Below are 15680 nucleotides of genomic sequence, written 5' to 3' on the forward strand. Positions count from 1 at the left end.
AATCTATCAGAGCGGTTGCACTTTGAAAGGTAAGATCAGCCGGTTTGCGAGTTTGTGTGATTTGTTAAAATTCAAATCTACCAACAGCAGTTGTGGGTCAAATAGGTATTTATTTGAGCAGACGCGATAACAAAGATGGTCTATGAAATATGACATTCTAGACTTTTTCTATGTCCAAAACAAGCCACTTTATAGCTGTTTAATACATAAATACAATTGTTATTCTTTTTTAATAAATTGTACACAAAAATCGAGGAACGCAACAATGTTCAAACTCTCCCATTATAATGACTGAAGCTGTTCCTCACTGTTGGAGCCCTGCAGTTCAGCGCGAGCTCACTGACACAGAGTTCAGCCCTCACAAATGCTCACATAATAAATATAGCTGTTTAAACATCACAATAAATCAGTTATTTAGACCCTGCCTGTACCTTGATTATAACGACCGGGATCGTTTTAGTTTGCGGTAAACAAAACGGTGCAACATGCAACAAATTGAAAATAATTCAAAATTGCTCACCTTTGTTCTACAGCTTCTTTTCGAGCTTCTTTAGCACTAATTTTCTTGTGCCATCGCAAACAGAGATGAAACGTACTGTAAGCAAGCATCTGGACATCAGACTATTAAAAACCTGCGCATAAGACGGGGCCTGGGTAGCTCAGTGAGTATTGACGCTGACTACCACCCCTGGAGTCACAAGTTCAAATCCAGGGTGTGCTGAGTGACTCCAGCCAGGTCTCCTAAGCAACCAAATTGGCCCGGTTGCTAGGGAAGGGTAGAGTCACATGGGGTAACCTCCTTGTGGTCGCTATAATGTAGTTCGCTCTCGGTGGGGCGCATGGTGAGTTGTGCGTGGATGCCACGGAGAATAGCGTGAAGCCTCCACACATGCTATGTCTCCGTGGTAACGTGCTCAAAATAATGAAATGGTACAAAAAATAAAAAATCATATACCAAATACAAACATTTTTTCCTCTCCAACGTCTTTCATTGGCACCTTTTGCAGTGACTTCACTCTACGACAACAGGTCAAAAAATACCAATTCAAATTAGATCTTAAATACAATTGTAAAATATAATAATAATAATAATTTAAAAATAAACAATGACCTATAGATAGTTTAACACATCTAATTTTTTTTTTTCATAAGACAGCTACAACTCTGATTGTCAGGGACATAATTTGCTGTTCCACAATATTTTCAGTTTGGACATGTACCTTATTACCACCTTCTGGTGGAATCTCCAAACTGCAAATGCAGGAACTGAATTTAGATTTTGCGCTGAAAACAGACTTTTAAAACGTCTTAGCACAATGACCAATTTCTCAGGAAAATAGCAGATTGCACTTTGCACCACTTCATTAACACACAATACACCCACAGTTTGCGCACATGCACCCACAGATAGTGCAAACACTCCAACCCAAGCCCACTTGCACTTTGCACTGGCACGAAAATTGCACTTAGTGCTGCCATGAAAATTTGATAAGATGTAGCGCACTGTCATGACGCTTAGTGCGCTTCAACATAACGAAATAAAGAGCTATGCTGCTTCACTAAGACTCAAAAGCCTCAAAGCCTGAGGCCAAATTACGTCAAACTAATTTGAGAAACTATTGCTGAAAATAAAGTTAGGTTATTCAGTTGATTTTCGGCAACAAAGTGCATTAATTGCTGACATTATCAAGGTACTGTGTCTAGTGATTCATTTACCAACTTCTTCCAATAAGCAAACACTTACAAACATGTTCCTGCTGCAAATATACACAATGTCGTAACATCAGTATTTTTAACAGCATTTCTAGTTGTTCCACACACTTCTACACACAGGGTCTCTTCATACCTTACTAGGCTCTCTGTAAGGTTCATGGTACAGTGTGCGAATCCTCCTTCTCTCCAGCGCCTTGTTGTCATCGGGCTGCAGTTTAGACTGGTAGCCCTTGTAGGTGGCGCTGTAGCTTGTTTGAAGATCAGTTCTCGCTTCAGGAGGCTGATACTGAAACTTGGCCCTGATGAGTTTCACAGGTTTCACATCTGTGTAGGCTTTGAACTCAGTCCTGATATAAAGAAAAGTAAAATGAGCATGGTGGGTGATTTATTCAGCACATATTGAATTACAAATCCACAATGTGGAATCAAGATTTAGTCAGTCAACACTGAAAAATTCGGGGGCCTGGGTAGCTCAGTGGTAAAATACACTGGCTACCACCCCTGGAGTTCGCTAGCTCGCTAGTTCGAAATCCCAGGGCATGCTGAGTGACTCCAGCCAGGTCTCCTAAGCAACCAAATTGGCCCAGTTGCTAGGGAGGGTACAGTCTTATGGGGTAAACTCCTCGTGGTCGCTTAAATGTGGTTCATTCTTGGTGGGGCACGTGGTAAGTTGAGCATGGTTGCCGCGGTGGATGGCGTGAAGCCTCCACACACGCTATGTCTCCGTGGCAATGCACTCAACAAGCCACGTGATAAGATGCGCGGGTTGACGGTCTCAGACGCAAAGGCAACTGAGATTCATCCTCCGCCACCCAGATTGAGGCGAGTCACTACGCCACCACAAGGACTTAGAGCGCGTTGGGAATTGGGCATTACAAATTGGGAGAAAGTCCACAAAAAAAAAAAAAAAAAAATGAACCAACAAAAAAAAGTAATGCAATATCCACACTGACACCCTGCAAGGCCCTTCTACTTTATAGCAATGCAGAGATTTTCTCCCTATCTGCATCTGCATCACAGCACAGTTTTTTTTTCCTGAGGCAGTAGCCAATCCTTTAGTATGAGTAATGAGTCTTTCCTCACTTAGATGACTCCGACAAATGATATACATCACGGGTATATGCATTGCAGGTTTACCAACATGCAATTTAGCTGCAGTCGAACTAACACTCATGCATACACTTGCACAAATATACACACTTCTTCACAATAACAAGTTAAACTCCATTCCGTACTGTAACTACATTTCTATCTCTTTCTCTCTTTGTTCCTCTGTGGCTGGTAAGGATTATTGATCAGGACTGATATTATGGGGAAGAGATTGGAACAAATCAATGCATTAGTTGTTTTAGTTTAAATAAGAACTAAATTAATCTGTCTGTCTGTCTGTCTATCTATCTGCTAATATTGTTATGTAAGAATATTGTGTAATGTAAAGTGACTTGATCACCAGCAAAACTTCTTTACACTTTGGATGAGGAAAGTGTCTAAACAGAAAGGGGCCGTTGTTATGGGACACAAACCTAAAAGAGACAAAGCTGAAGGACATGCTGAAGTCATGGGACAGCATGTGGGGAGAAACCATGACACACTTAGAGAAAATGGGGGATAAGAAAATTTAATTAGTGTCATGCCTTGTGTTTAAAGGAATATTCAACACAGAAAGCACATTTACTCATCCTTTACTTACCCGCATGTTGTTCCAAACTCATATGACTTTGTTTCTGCCATGGAACACAAAAGAAGCTAGACAGAATGTCAGCCTCAGTCACCATTCACTCCTGCCTAAGATCTCTGTTTGAGTTCCACGGAAGAAAGAAAGCCACACAGGTTTGGAACAACATGAGGGTGAGTAAATGAAGACAGAATTTTTATTTTTAGGTGAACTATTCCTTTTAAGGAAGAAATATAACATCTAAACCCTGGACCTAATTAGTCCTAAAGCACTAAAAAGGCTTTCCTAATAACTTAAAATTCTGACTGACAATAGATAAAATATTACTGAAATATACTGAAACATGTATTTCCATTAAATAGTGTTTCGCTCCATGTTTTAGTAAAAAATGTAGCAATAATACTATTGAGCAGCAAAGTGTTCTGATGTCGAGGGACAATTCTCTCTCTCCCTGCTGAGCTAAGAAGTAAACAGAAAGTCATTACATGAGAGGAATGAAGTCCAGTCAGAATGCTTGAACAGTTGGAGAAGCAGCAGTGCAAAGGCAGCTTATAGAAGTCCAAGGCCCACAAGGAAGGGGGAGGAGCCAGAGTTCAGCATGAGATGGAGCAAAACAAACAAACACACACACACACACACACACACACACACACACACAGAAGATGAGACAGACAGAGATGAAAAAATAAAGAGAGAGAGAGAGAGAGAGAGAGAGAGAGAGAGCCATGCATACGCACTGACAATAGGACTGGAAACAAGAGCTAGTGTGCTTATTGTAAATCAGTGCTTGGTACCAGCTGCCAAATCATTCATTTGATGAAGGGCATCAACAAGTTCTACAATTCTGTTTTACCGCATCTTATTTTATACTATAGGCCATGCTGATTTACTAATCTAGAAACTGAATTCATTTAGAGGTAGCTATTAGATAATCTTAGCATAATCAGAATCAGCTTTATTGCCAGGTATGCTTACACATACAAGGAATTTGTCTTGGTGACAGGAGCTTCCAGTGCACAACAATACAATACAGCAACATACTGTAGATAATAATAAAAAATAAAATAAAAATTGAATAGAAAATAAAGTATATACAGAATACACAATAAGATAATATGTATACATAATATATATATACACACACACATATACACACACACATACGTAATGCAAATTAAATATAAATCTGTTATATACAGTGCAAGGGAATGTAATGGCAGAAGAGGTAGGATGTGTTGGATAAATATAAAAAGACTAATCTGTGAATTGCACATAATTATTGCTCAATGGGGGCAGTTTTAACTGTTCATGAGATGGATAGCCTGAGGGAAAAAACTGTTCCTATGCCTGATGGTTCTGGTGCTCAGAGCTCTGAAGCGTCGGCCAGAGGCCAACAGTTCAAAAAGGTAGTGGGGAGGGTGAGTTGGGTCAAGAGTGATTTTTCCAACCTTTTTCCTCACTCTGGAGGTGTACAGTTCTTGAAGGGATGGCAGGGGGCAACCAATAATCCTCTCAGCAGTCCGAACTGTCCTTTGTAGTCTTCTGATGTCCGATTTCGTAGCTGAACCAAACCAGACAGTTATTGAAGTGCAGAGGACAGACTCAATGACTGCTGAGAAGAACTGTATCAGCAGCCCCTGTGGCAGGTTGAACTTCCTCAACTGGCGAAGGAAGTCCAACCTCTGTTGGGCTTTCTTCACAGTGGAGTCAATGTGGGTCTCCCACTTCAGGTCCTGTGAGATGGTAATGCCCAGGAACTGGGAGTGCCCAGGAACTTCATTGCTGCCACAGTGCTGTTTAGAATGGTGAGGGGGGTCAGTTTTGGAGTGTTCCTCCTAAAGTCCACAATCATCTCCACCGTTTTGAGCGTGTTCAGCTCCAGGTTGTTTTGACTGCTGTTCAACCTCCCTTCTGTATGCAGACTCATCATCATCTTGGATGAGGCCGATGACAGTGGTGTCGTCTGCAAACTTCAGGAGCTTGACAGAGGGGTCCTTGGCGATGCAGTCATTTGTGTACAGGGAGAGCACACATCTCTGGTTGACACCAGTGCTGATTGTACAGGTGCTGGAAGTGAATTTCCCCTGTCTCACAAGCTGTTGCCTGTCCGTCAGAAAGCTAGTAATCCACTGACAGATAGACGTGGGAACAGAGAGTTGGTGTAATTTAGTCTGGAGAATAGCTGGGATGATGGTGTTGAAAGCCTAACTGAAGTCCACAAAAAAGATCCTTACATATGTCGCCGGTCTGTCCAGATGTTGCAGGATTTTATGCAATCCCATGTTGACTGCATCCTCCACAGACCTGTTTGCTCGATAAGCAAATTGAAGGGGATCTAGAAAGGGTCCTGCGATGTCCTTCAGGTGGGCCAACACCAGTCTCTCAAATGATTTTATGACCACAGACGTCAGGGCGATGGATCTGTAGTCATTAAGTCCTGTGATTTTTTTTTTTTTTTTTTGAGACAGGAATGATGATTGAGCATTTGAAGCAGCATGGGACTTCACACTGCTCAAGTGATCTATTGAAGATCAGTGTGAAGATGGGGGCCAGCTGGTTAGCACAGGATCTAATACACGTGGGTGAAATGCCATCTGGGCCCGGTGCTTTCCTTGTCTTTTGTTTTTGGAAGACATGGCACATCTCATCTTCACAGATCTTAAGTGCAGGTTGAGTAGCAGTAGGGGGGAGGAGGGGGGGTGTGAGATTGGGCATTTCAAATCTACAGTTAAACACATTCAAGTCGTCAGCCTGTTGTTGGTTCCCTTCAGTGTTGGGGTTAGGAGTCTTGTAGTTAGTAAGTTGTTTTAGGCCACTCCACACTGATGCAGGGTTGTTAGCTGAGAACTTGTTTTTCAGCTTCTCAGAGTATCTTCTTTTAGCCACTCTGATTCCCTTATTCAGTGTGTTCCTGGCCTGATTGTACAAGACTATATCCCCACCTCTGTAAGCATCCTCTTTGGCCTGACGAAGCTGCATGAGTTCTGTTGTAAACCACGGGTTGTCATTGTTGAATGTTAAATAAGTCTTAGTAGGAATGCACATATCCTCACAGAAACTGATATATGATGTAACAATTTATGTGAGCTCATCCAGATTGGTGTCTGCAGCCTCAGAAACACTCCAATCAGTGCAGTCAAAGCAGGCTTATAGTTCCAGCTCTGCTTCATTGGTCCATCTCTTTACAGTCTTTACTACAGGCTTACTGTAGCAGATTTTAGTTTCTGTCTGTAGGTTGGAAGAAGATGAACCAGACAATGATCAGAGAGTCCCAAAGCTGCTCTAGGGACACAGTGATATGCATCCTTTATTGTTGTGTAGCAATGATCCAGTATATTTCTGTCTCTGGTTGGGAATGCAATGTGCTGTTTGTATTTGGGCAGTTCATGTTTGAGGTTTGCTTTGTTAAAATCCCCAAGAATAATAATAACTGAGTACAGGTATTGTTGTTCCGTGTCTGTGATTTGATCAGCCAGCTATTGCAGCACTGCATTCATGCACGCGTGTGGCAGGATATAAATACTCACCAGAATAAACGAGGAAAACTCCCGCGGCGAATAGAAAGGCTTACAGTTAATAAAGAGCGCTTCCAAATTAGGACAGCACATCTTCTTTAATGTTGTTACATCTGTACACCAACCTTCAATGATGTAAAAGCATGTTCCACCGCCTCTCATTTTCCCCGGCAGATGTAATGTGCTGTCCGGAATGGCTTCACTCAACCAGGTTTCTGTGAAAGCACAAGGCAGCAGAGGTTGAAAAGTCCTTGTATGTACCGGTGAGGAGATGTAGTTTGTCCGATTTGTTAGGAAGAGAGTGGAGATTCGCTAGATTAATACTTGGCAGGGATGTTCAAAAGCCGCACTGACGGAGCTTGACCAGTGCGCCGGCTTGTCTCCCTCGCCTGCGTCTCTTGAACAGCACAGCTGCGCCTCCGACTAAAATGTCCAGCAAATAGTCAAAAACCGGGAAAAGATTGTCTGGTATATGCTGCCGAATGTTCAGCAGTTCATCCCTGGTAAAACTGATTGGAAAAAGATTACTAAACACAGGACAAACAAACAAAAACAACAAAAGAACAGGAGCACTTGACATCTTGACATCTTGATAATGTGCTCGTTTAATACAGTTTTCTTCAAATAAGCTCACACACATTTAATTGTTGCAGTGAAAAGTCATTTGAATATTTGGTTAGGTTAATACCTCTCTTTTACCCCAGGCATTGAGCTTTTGTGAACAGCCTTTCTGTCACTATGGTGATATGCTGGCACTAGAAAATTGTGTAGTGCTAGGGTACCAGAGCAGAGCATTATGGGTAGGCTTGGCACTGTGTAGTAACGTGGAGTTTAACAGAAGCATGCAAGGCTGTTTTGCTTTTCTTTTTTTTACGTTATACTACTGATGAAAAAAAAAAATCCTGATTGGATTAAATTAGTCTGGATATGAGCTGTCACCTGGCACTGACAATACAGCGAATGAGTATACCAAAAATAGGCACCCCATTTGGATTAATGAACATTCCAGTCATGCAATTAATCCACGAGCACTGCAAACAATTACATTTGCAAATGCTTAGTTTTATTTAATGAGCACAGAAGGATTTTGATTTTCCTTGTCACTTCGTTCTAATTATAGCGATGTACCAATTTACAGTACAGTACATTTCTCTCTCTTTCTCTCTCTCTCTCTCTCTCTCTCTCTCTCACTCTCACTCTCAGATGTGCCTAGATCAATAGGTTTCCTCCACCTCCTCCTCGGGGCATCATCTTCCTGCTGTACCTACTCCATGACATATTTCTCCTGCCATTCTCTTTGGACTTCAAGTGAATTCCAATGAGTTTAGCTCTGTAATACTGCACTGTAAGGCAAAACTCTCTCTTTCTCTCTATCTTTGCTGCTTCTGCTGTTATACTTATTGATTCCAGTGTTTGAATGGTTACAGTAGCAACCATGGTTACTGCACTACATTTAAAAAAAAAAAAAAAAAAAGGGAAGGACATTTAAATACTGTTCAGTATTTTTATTCATTGCCACACAATGTTGCGGTGCAAAGAATTTTTTTTTTTTACATAATTCCATTATTCTCATTTTACCCTGTTATTAAACAATAAGGAGTGTGCTGTGCTACACATTTATATGTAAACTGTTAATCCTGATTTTTTATGACCCATTTACTCTTGAATGTGTTTTATAAATCTAATAACTTTCTGGTGTAAGAATCACTAAAATAATTAAACTAATAAACACTAAATTAATCTGCACAGTTATTTTGTGTCAGAGAAGTACGAAAATGCATCTTGCTTTCCAAGATTTTGGCTCCCAACTAATAAACCATAAAGATAAACCACAAAGAGATAAATTGCAGACCAGAACATATTGATTTGCAGGGAGAGAGAGACACACTCGGGAGAGAAAAGGACGAATCAACTTCCTCTCTACAGCATCTGTCAAGGAACACCAGTGATTTCTGTGGCTAACAATGACACACCACACTGTGCTTTTTTACAGCCTTCTTACTGTAAGTGGATCATTTTTTGATATCTGGCTTCATCAGCTTGTGTCCATGCCCACAAACCTTTAGCCCTGTCACTGCTTTGTTGCATGACAAAGCAAAAAACAAAACTCAGGATTAAACATGAGATTAAGTCAAACTAATCATTTAAATTTAAAAAGTCCCACTATGACATCACAATTCATTCATGCACTGTAACACAAACAGACTTGATGACTCTGTATTTTTCGCAGGTGAAAGTGTGTGTGTGTGTGTGTGTGTGTGTGTGTGTGTGTGTGTGTGTGTGAAGACTTACATGGGTGTCTTGCTCCTGGCCATGAAAAATAAAAACAAATCCTGATTCCAAACAGGAAATAAGAAATGTGTTGTGTACCACCATATGAGGCATTTTAAGAATAAACTTCTCACCCACCAAATAACACCAGCCAATTATACACAGGTCTTCTAAAGGTTACATCCCAAAGCAACTACAGACTGTGTATAACACCAGTATATCTTAATGCAGACTGCAGATCAAATTCTTAAGTGCAATTCTTCAATCTTCACCATATAGTATACTGTATATAGAAACTACTTCCTGGACTTTTGAAAAGGGGGCATCTTGGAAAGGTAGTTCAAACAGCTTACTCAAATGCATAAATTAGGGACTTCCCAAAGCAAATGGGATAGTAATACATGCGATGTCTTGATCAATCAGTGGGCTTCTCAAAACAATTATGGACCAATAGGTTTACTCAGAGACACCTGTCAATTAGACACAACTATCTTTTTGAGGCTTTTAAATAGAGACCTAGAATCCAAATTTCAGAATAGGGTGATGCATCTTTCTATACACATTAAATCATAATTTGCAGTAGAGGTTGACCGATTTTTGCAGATACTGACAACTATGCTGGTAGAAAAGGCTGATAACTGTTTAATCGGCCATTAGTCTTAAAATCGATTTATTGAGTGTTAAAAACAATTCTAATGGCACTTTTCCACTGCACGTTACGGTTCGACTCGACTCAACTCTGCTCGCTTTACTTTTCTGAACTTGCTTTTCCACTGCAGTTTAGTGCTGCCTCAGCATAGGTGGGATTGATCGTCATAGTTGCGCTGCCTCTACTGCCGTGATATCATCTTAAACGCGACACAAACATTACTGACCATAAACAATAACACAACCGCTAGCTGTTAGCTACTTGCTCATTGTGCTGCATAAAGCAGTTGTTGCATAGTGATTTTACAGAAGTGTAACAGTTAAATTGGCCTGGTTGTTTTAAAAGCAAGCTTTCCAGTAGCTGGTCAACTAAATAAAGTGAAGCTTTCAAGCAGAATATAGAGTTAACGTAACAAAACGTACCATCCTCCATCTTGGACTCCAACAACGCCGAGTCCAGGGCACTCTCCCTCCCATTGCTCACCGGTCTATTGCCATAGATAGCATCCATTTGGTTGAACCACTTCCATTCTTCTGTTTGAACGACTCCGGCTGTTGTGGTCCTTGATGGTTCTGTAGTCACTTTGAACTTTTTTTAAACTTTTCACTACACTGTTGGTAGGTCCGGTGGTAGCCGTGTGCGGCCAACAGCTGAGATACTTCCTGAAAGACTTTTTCGTTTTGCGTTGTTTCGTTCGTCGCTAACAAGAGGAACATCTGCACCTCGTTTATTGACCACTCCATGGTTTTGCACACAGCCATTTCTTTTGACAATTCGAAAGTCGCGTGAACAAATGATATTGTTATCGCTGTTGCTAACTTTAAAACTAGCGGGTTGATGTCCCGTGTAGCAAATCCAGTGACGCTGGTAGTGACGATTCTCTCTGACCAATCAGTGATCTGCAGGGTTTTGACGTCACATTTAGTATCGGCTCGGCTCGCTTGGAACCTTGACCGAGGTGGTACTAAAAAAAGTACCAGGTACCAGGTACTATCCACAGTGGAAAACCCCCAAAAAGCGAGCAGAGTCGAGTCGAGCTGTACCATGCAGTGGAAAATCCCTTTAAGTCTTTCCTTACTGTGACAGACACTACTAAACTTTGCTGATAACAGATAGTTCCAAAAAGAACAAAAAGTGCAGATATTTTGGTTTATATCAGCACTGATAGTTGCTTTTTGGAACGTTTTTGGAACTGATTTGAATCGTCAAAAATCAACTAATGAATCAATCAATAAAAATCTATATTGTTAATCATAAGTTAATGTTGATATTCATGTTAATTTTGAATATGTATTGAAAAGGGAAAAAGTCTGTTTTATGAACAATTTTGACAAGTGATCGCTGATGATCTACTCTAATTTGCAATGAAAAAGAGTCAACTGAATGAGTAAAACTGAAAGTAAATGCCAAGCAAGACCAGGAAAAACACAGCACTGCAGAAAATTCAGTTGTTATGATTAAACAAAGACAGGCAAACAACAGTAAATTAAAAATACAGTAAAATAAAGTTTTATATACAAGATGGGTAATAAAGCAGAGACAAACGGATGATTTCTGAACTTCTTTTTAGGCCATCTCTGCATTGGAGCTGAATGAAAGGTTACGCAACAAATTCCACAATACCAGACAATTTTACATGACTGTAAATATATTACAGCAGATGGATTATTATGAATGGCAGGAACAATGAATACCTTCAAGGCCAAGTGAATAAAAAACCAACACATTTGTTATCATCAGTATAATTACTTTTATGACTTAAAACACTAATAAAACAAAAACATGGTTATAAACTTTATCACGGTTTCTCCTTGTAATGACAACCTTGCTGCTGCTCCTCTTTACACGGTACACAGATTGCCCTCTTCACTCACTTGCCCTAAAACTAACCCTAAAGAAAACTAAGCTTTTTCCAAAAACATCGTCCAAGTACTGCCATCTGTAAGTGTTAATACAGCAGTATGCATGGGATCTAACCCACAGCTGACCTCTTTTGTATTGCCCTTTTCATTTCACAACACACACACACATATTCACATTGTGCACAGATGTACTGTCATGCAGTGCTGTAATGCAGTAACAGCCTCTTCATGCCCTGTCGTGAGTTGCTGTGCTGGGTAGTGCTCTGTTTTCTTACAGCTCGATAACAATTCATCCAGAGCATTCAAGGATATTTGCTCCCATTATACTTTCCTGGCACTAAATTACATTAATCAATAGTGTGTAACAGGGATGAAAGCCTTCCTCAAGAAAAATGTTTTGGTGTTTTTTTGTGGTGGGTTGGGTACCAAAATATTTCACTTTTGTGGTCCCAAAATGATATAAAAAGAAACAGTGAAAGAGTTTGCTTTGATTCAAAAAATCATACAAATATAAAGCAGAGGGGCCTTTAACACCACTCCTATTTGTAGGGGCAATAATGATATGGCAAAAATTGCCATAATATCCAAATTGGATATAGCAAAACATTTTATGCAACATTTAAGTACATGGTTATTCAAAATAACAACTTAAACAAAAATGACACCAATTTTCTGTTTATTTAACAGTGTATATTTTGGAACTACAACGTTAGAAACGGGTCAATGATGTGACGTTTTTTTTTTTCTTGGGCCAGATCTATTAAGTTTTTCAAGAATATTTTAAAAATGCAATTCACATAAAACAGTTTGAATGTTCTCTACCCTATGATGAATGTTTTAAATGTCTGAGTCATTTTGATATTTTTTTCTAAGGCTAATAGCCAAAAATGTCTACATGGTGTAGAGAAGTAGAATGGAATCATCTTTTAATTTTTTTCTAAAAAAAATCTAATAAAATTAAAAATAAAATGCTGAGATACAATTTTGTTTTAAAATATTATTCATATTTTAAAACTTTTGTCCACCAAATCAAAGTCAGGTGGTGTGACCAAAAAGCAGGTAGCAATTTTGTTGTCATGTGACCAAAAAAAAAAAAACAAAAAAAAAAACAAAAAAAAAAAACAGAGAGTACTCCTTTAGACCCTCATGACTTTGTGTGAAGTTTTTAAAAAATATTGACATTTTTATGAAAAGGCACATTTTGTTCAGGTCAAATCCTAAGAAAAGTTATTTATATTTGTGACTACATACTATACATACATACATATATATATATATATATATATATATATATATATATATATATATATATATATATATAACATTAAAAATATTAATGATAATAATAATAACATTAAAAATAGGTTTGAAAAGGTTTTGTATTTTATTATAAAATTGTGTGCACTCAAGGTGCAAGTTAAGTATTTTAATACCTTTTACTTGATGGTTTCACCAATTTGAAGTCATTAAACCATATGAAAATAGGCTATACATTTGAAATACATATGAAAATGCTATAAATGTTTTTCAGAAATTTATGAAACCAAATTGGACACAAATAATACATTTCTACATACAAACTTGATACATGTTTTTTAAACTAGATCGTTAAAAGATTTTTCTTTTTTATCGTCTTGTTTAAGGAATATTCTGGGTTCAATACAAGTTAAGCTAAATCTACAGCATTTGTGGCATAATGTTGATTACCCCCCCCCCCCCCCAAAAAAAAAAAAAAAAAAAAAAAAGAAAAAAACATTCATTTCCACTAATCCCTCCTTTTCTTCAAAAAGTCGAGGTTCCAGTGGAAGTGCATGGGGCCAAATTTTGGAGGGTTTAAAAGCAGAAATGTAAGGCTAATAATTTTTATAAAAGCACTGACATTAATTCTTTCATCAAAACTCATGTATTACTTGAGCTCTTAAGTTGTTTAAATTGTCATTTTACAGTCATTTTAGGGTTTCAGGTTAATGGCAACAAAGTTGTAAATGTGGCTATAACTTTACACAGAAAATGTGAGAAAGTGATTTTATCACATTAAAATCATGTTAACACAAATATTGTTTACATCTGGTGGCTATACTTTTGAAAAAGTGAGTATATTAATGTTTTCGGATTGGCCCCCATTCACTTCCATTGCAAGTGCCCACTGCAACCTAGTTTTTTTGCTTTTTTTAAAGGAAGGAGGGGCAAGTTAATATGAACTATTTTTATATATATAAATAAATAGCTGTCAATGTGGGCCTACTTTGCACATCCAATTTGTTGCTACATGGTGTTTGTAGGGGGGGAAATCACAATGGCATTTTTGCCCTGTGGTACCCTACCTGTAGGAGCTGCCAGAGGTGACTTCCTGTTTGATCTGCCGGTTGAGGGCATCCACTGCCACCCTCCCTTTCCCTTCTGTAGTTGTGGCATCCCCTGCGCTTTGCCCCTCAAACTTAACGCCAGAAACCACTTTCTTGCTTTGCCTCTTTTTCCTTTCACTGGACAGGATCTCCTTCTCTTGCACCTTGTCAGCAATCTCGCTCTTTTCCACCCCACTGTCCATCTCTGTGCTGGCGTGGGTGTATTTGGATCTGTCAGGGATTCGGTCATTGCCCACTGAGATGGTCGGAGAGGGTTTGGGAATCCAAGGATGGTCCCCCCTCTTTGGGATAGGCCAGGGCTTGAAGTCCTTCTGATATTGGGTCTCGTTGTTAAAAGGAACATCTGGCTCGTGGTACTCGTTCTTGGGCTTGCAGCTGGGCTCAGGACGAACTTTCCAGTGTTTAAAGTCCTGGCGCATCACGGACCCGCGGATATTCTCCTCAGGGGCTGGTGGTCCTTTGGTCACCACATTGTGATCGCTGTGAAGCGGCTGCGTTTCTATGGCGATCATGTGCGGCTGCTTCCGCGCGGGCTGATGCAGGTTAAGATGCTGCATCTCGGACATGTCCGAGTACTTGGTGAACACCAATGGCACCGCAATGTCGGCCTTATCCAGCTGGTTCCAGAACCGAGCCATACAGCAGGCTCTGGTGATACAGGGCCATGCCATGGTGGTTTGGTGACTCCTTACCTTGTATTATGCCAATCTCTCCCTTTCCCCAATGATGTTTTCCTTATTCTGTTTGCGGAACTGTAAAGTAACCCCTCTCGCGAGCTTTGCAGCAGAACCACAAAATGTCAGATTCACAAGGTTTCCCTCTACAAGGATGCTGTCAAAGATGACAAAACATAAATCCGATGTAGAGGAGACATTGCGATGATTGGAACGCTGAAGTGCCTCTGTTTCTTACGCGTAAAATATTATTTTTACGCGTAATAAACCCCGTGACGTTAGTCCTGCTCCTCTCGCGCTTGTTACAATATGAGAAATTGTGCAAAACACATCAGCCCCTCCCGCACGCGGCTCAGCATCTACCGAGAGAGGATGCTTCGAATTGGAGTGGAGCTGAATCACCTGCCACACTCATCATCACGCAACGTCTGCAGTGGGAGGAGTCGAATTTGAAGACCCGCCCACTGAATTAGAGTCTTCATTTTTTAATAAGCTCACAAGATGTTTTCCCAAACATGAAGAAGCCAGGAGGGATCTAAATTAAAATTATATATATGTATATATACTGTAATATTACATTAAATAAATTCAACAAATAACTACACATATATAAAGATAAAAATTAAAGAAATAGTACATTCACACAAAAGGCCCTGTCTTGCACCTTTTACAAATATCTTCAAATTATTGCGTAAAGATCAGTTTTGATTGTAGCCTATTCACCATAGTATTATCTAAGAAATGGATTCATTGGTTGATAAAGCACCATTATAGCACACGTACACACATTCATACACATGGCACAATTAATGACATGCTACAAATATGAATATACAGTAGGTGAGTTAGAGGGAAAGTTAACCCAAAAATGAATATCCTGTCATCATTTACTGACACTCATGTTGTTTCAAACCCGTATTACTTTCTTTCTTCCATGAAACTCAAAAAGGAGATG

The 15680-nt window shown here is 39.5% G+C and overlaps 1 protein-coding gene across 1 annotated transcript in view; it reads right to left on the minus strand.

The window, feature by feature from the left end:
• LOC127432907 (microtubule-associated protein 6-like) overlaps positions 1-15028 on the minus strand; it is a 22170-nt gene extending 7142 nt beyond the window's left edge. Inside the window, exons 1-2 of the mRNA XM_051684429.1 lie at positions 14010-15028; positions 1847-2060 (exon numbers count right to left, since the gene is read on the minus strand). Of these exons, the coding sequence (XP_051540389.1) occupies positions 1847-2060; positions 14010-14722 (927 nt within the window). The 5' untranslated portion in view covers positions 14723-15028. The remainder of the gene's footprint in view (positions 1-1846; positions 2061-14009) is intronic.
• Positions 15029-15680: the final 652 nt, after the last annotated feature.

This window comes from Myxocyprinus asiaticus, chromosome 42 (genome assembly GCF_019703515.2).
Source record: "Myxocyprinus asiaticus isolate MX2 ecotype Aquarium Trade chromosome 42, UBuf_Myxa_2, whole genome shotgun sequence".
Lineage (NCBI taxonomy): Eukaryota > Metazoa > Chordata > Actinopteri > Cypriniformes > Catostomidae > Myxocyprinus > Myxocyprinus asiaticus.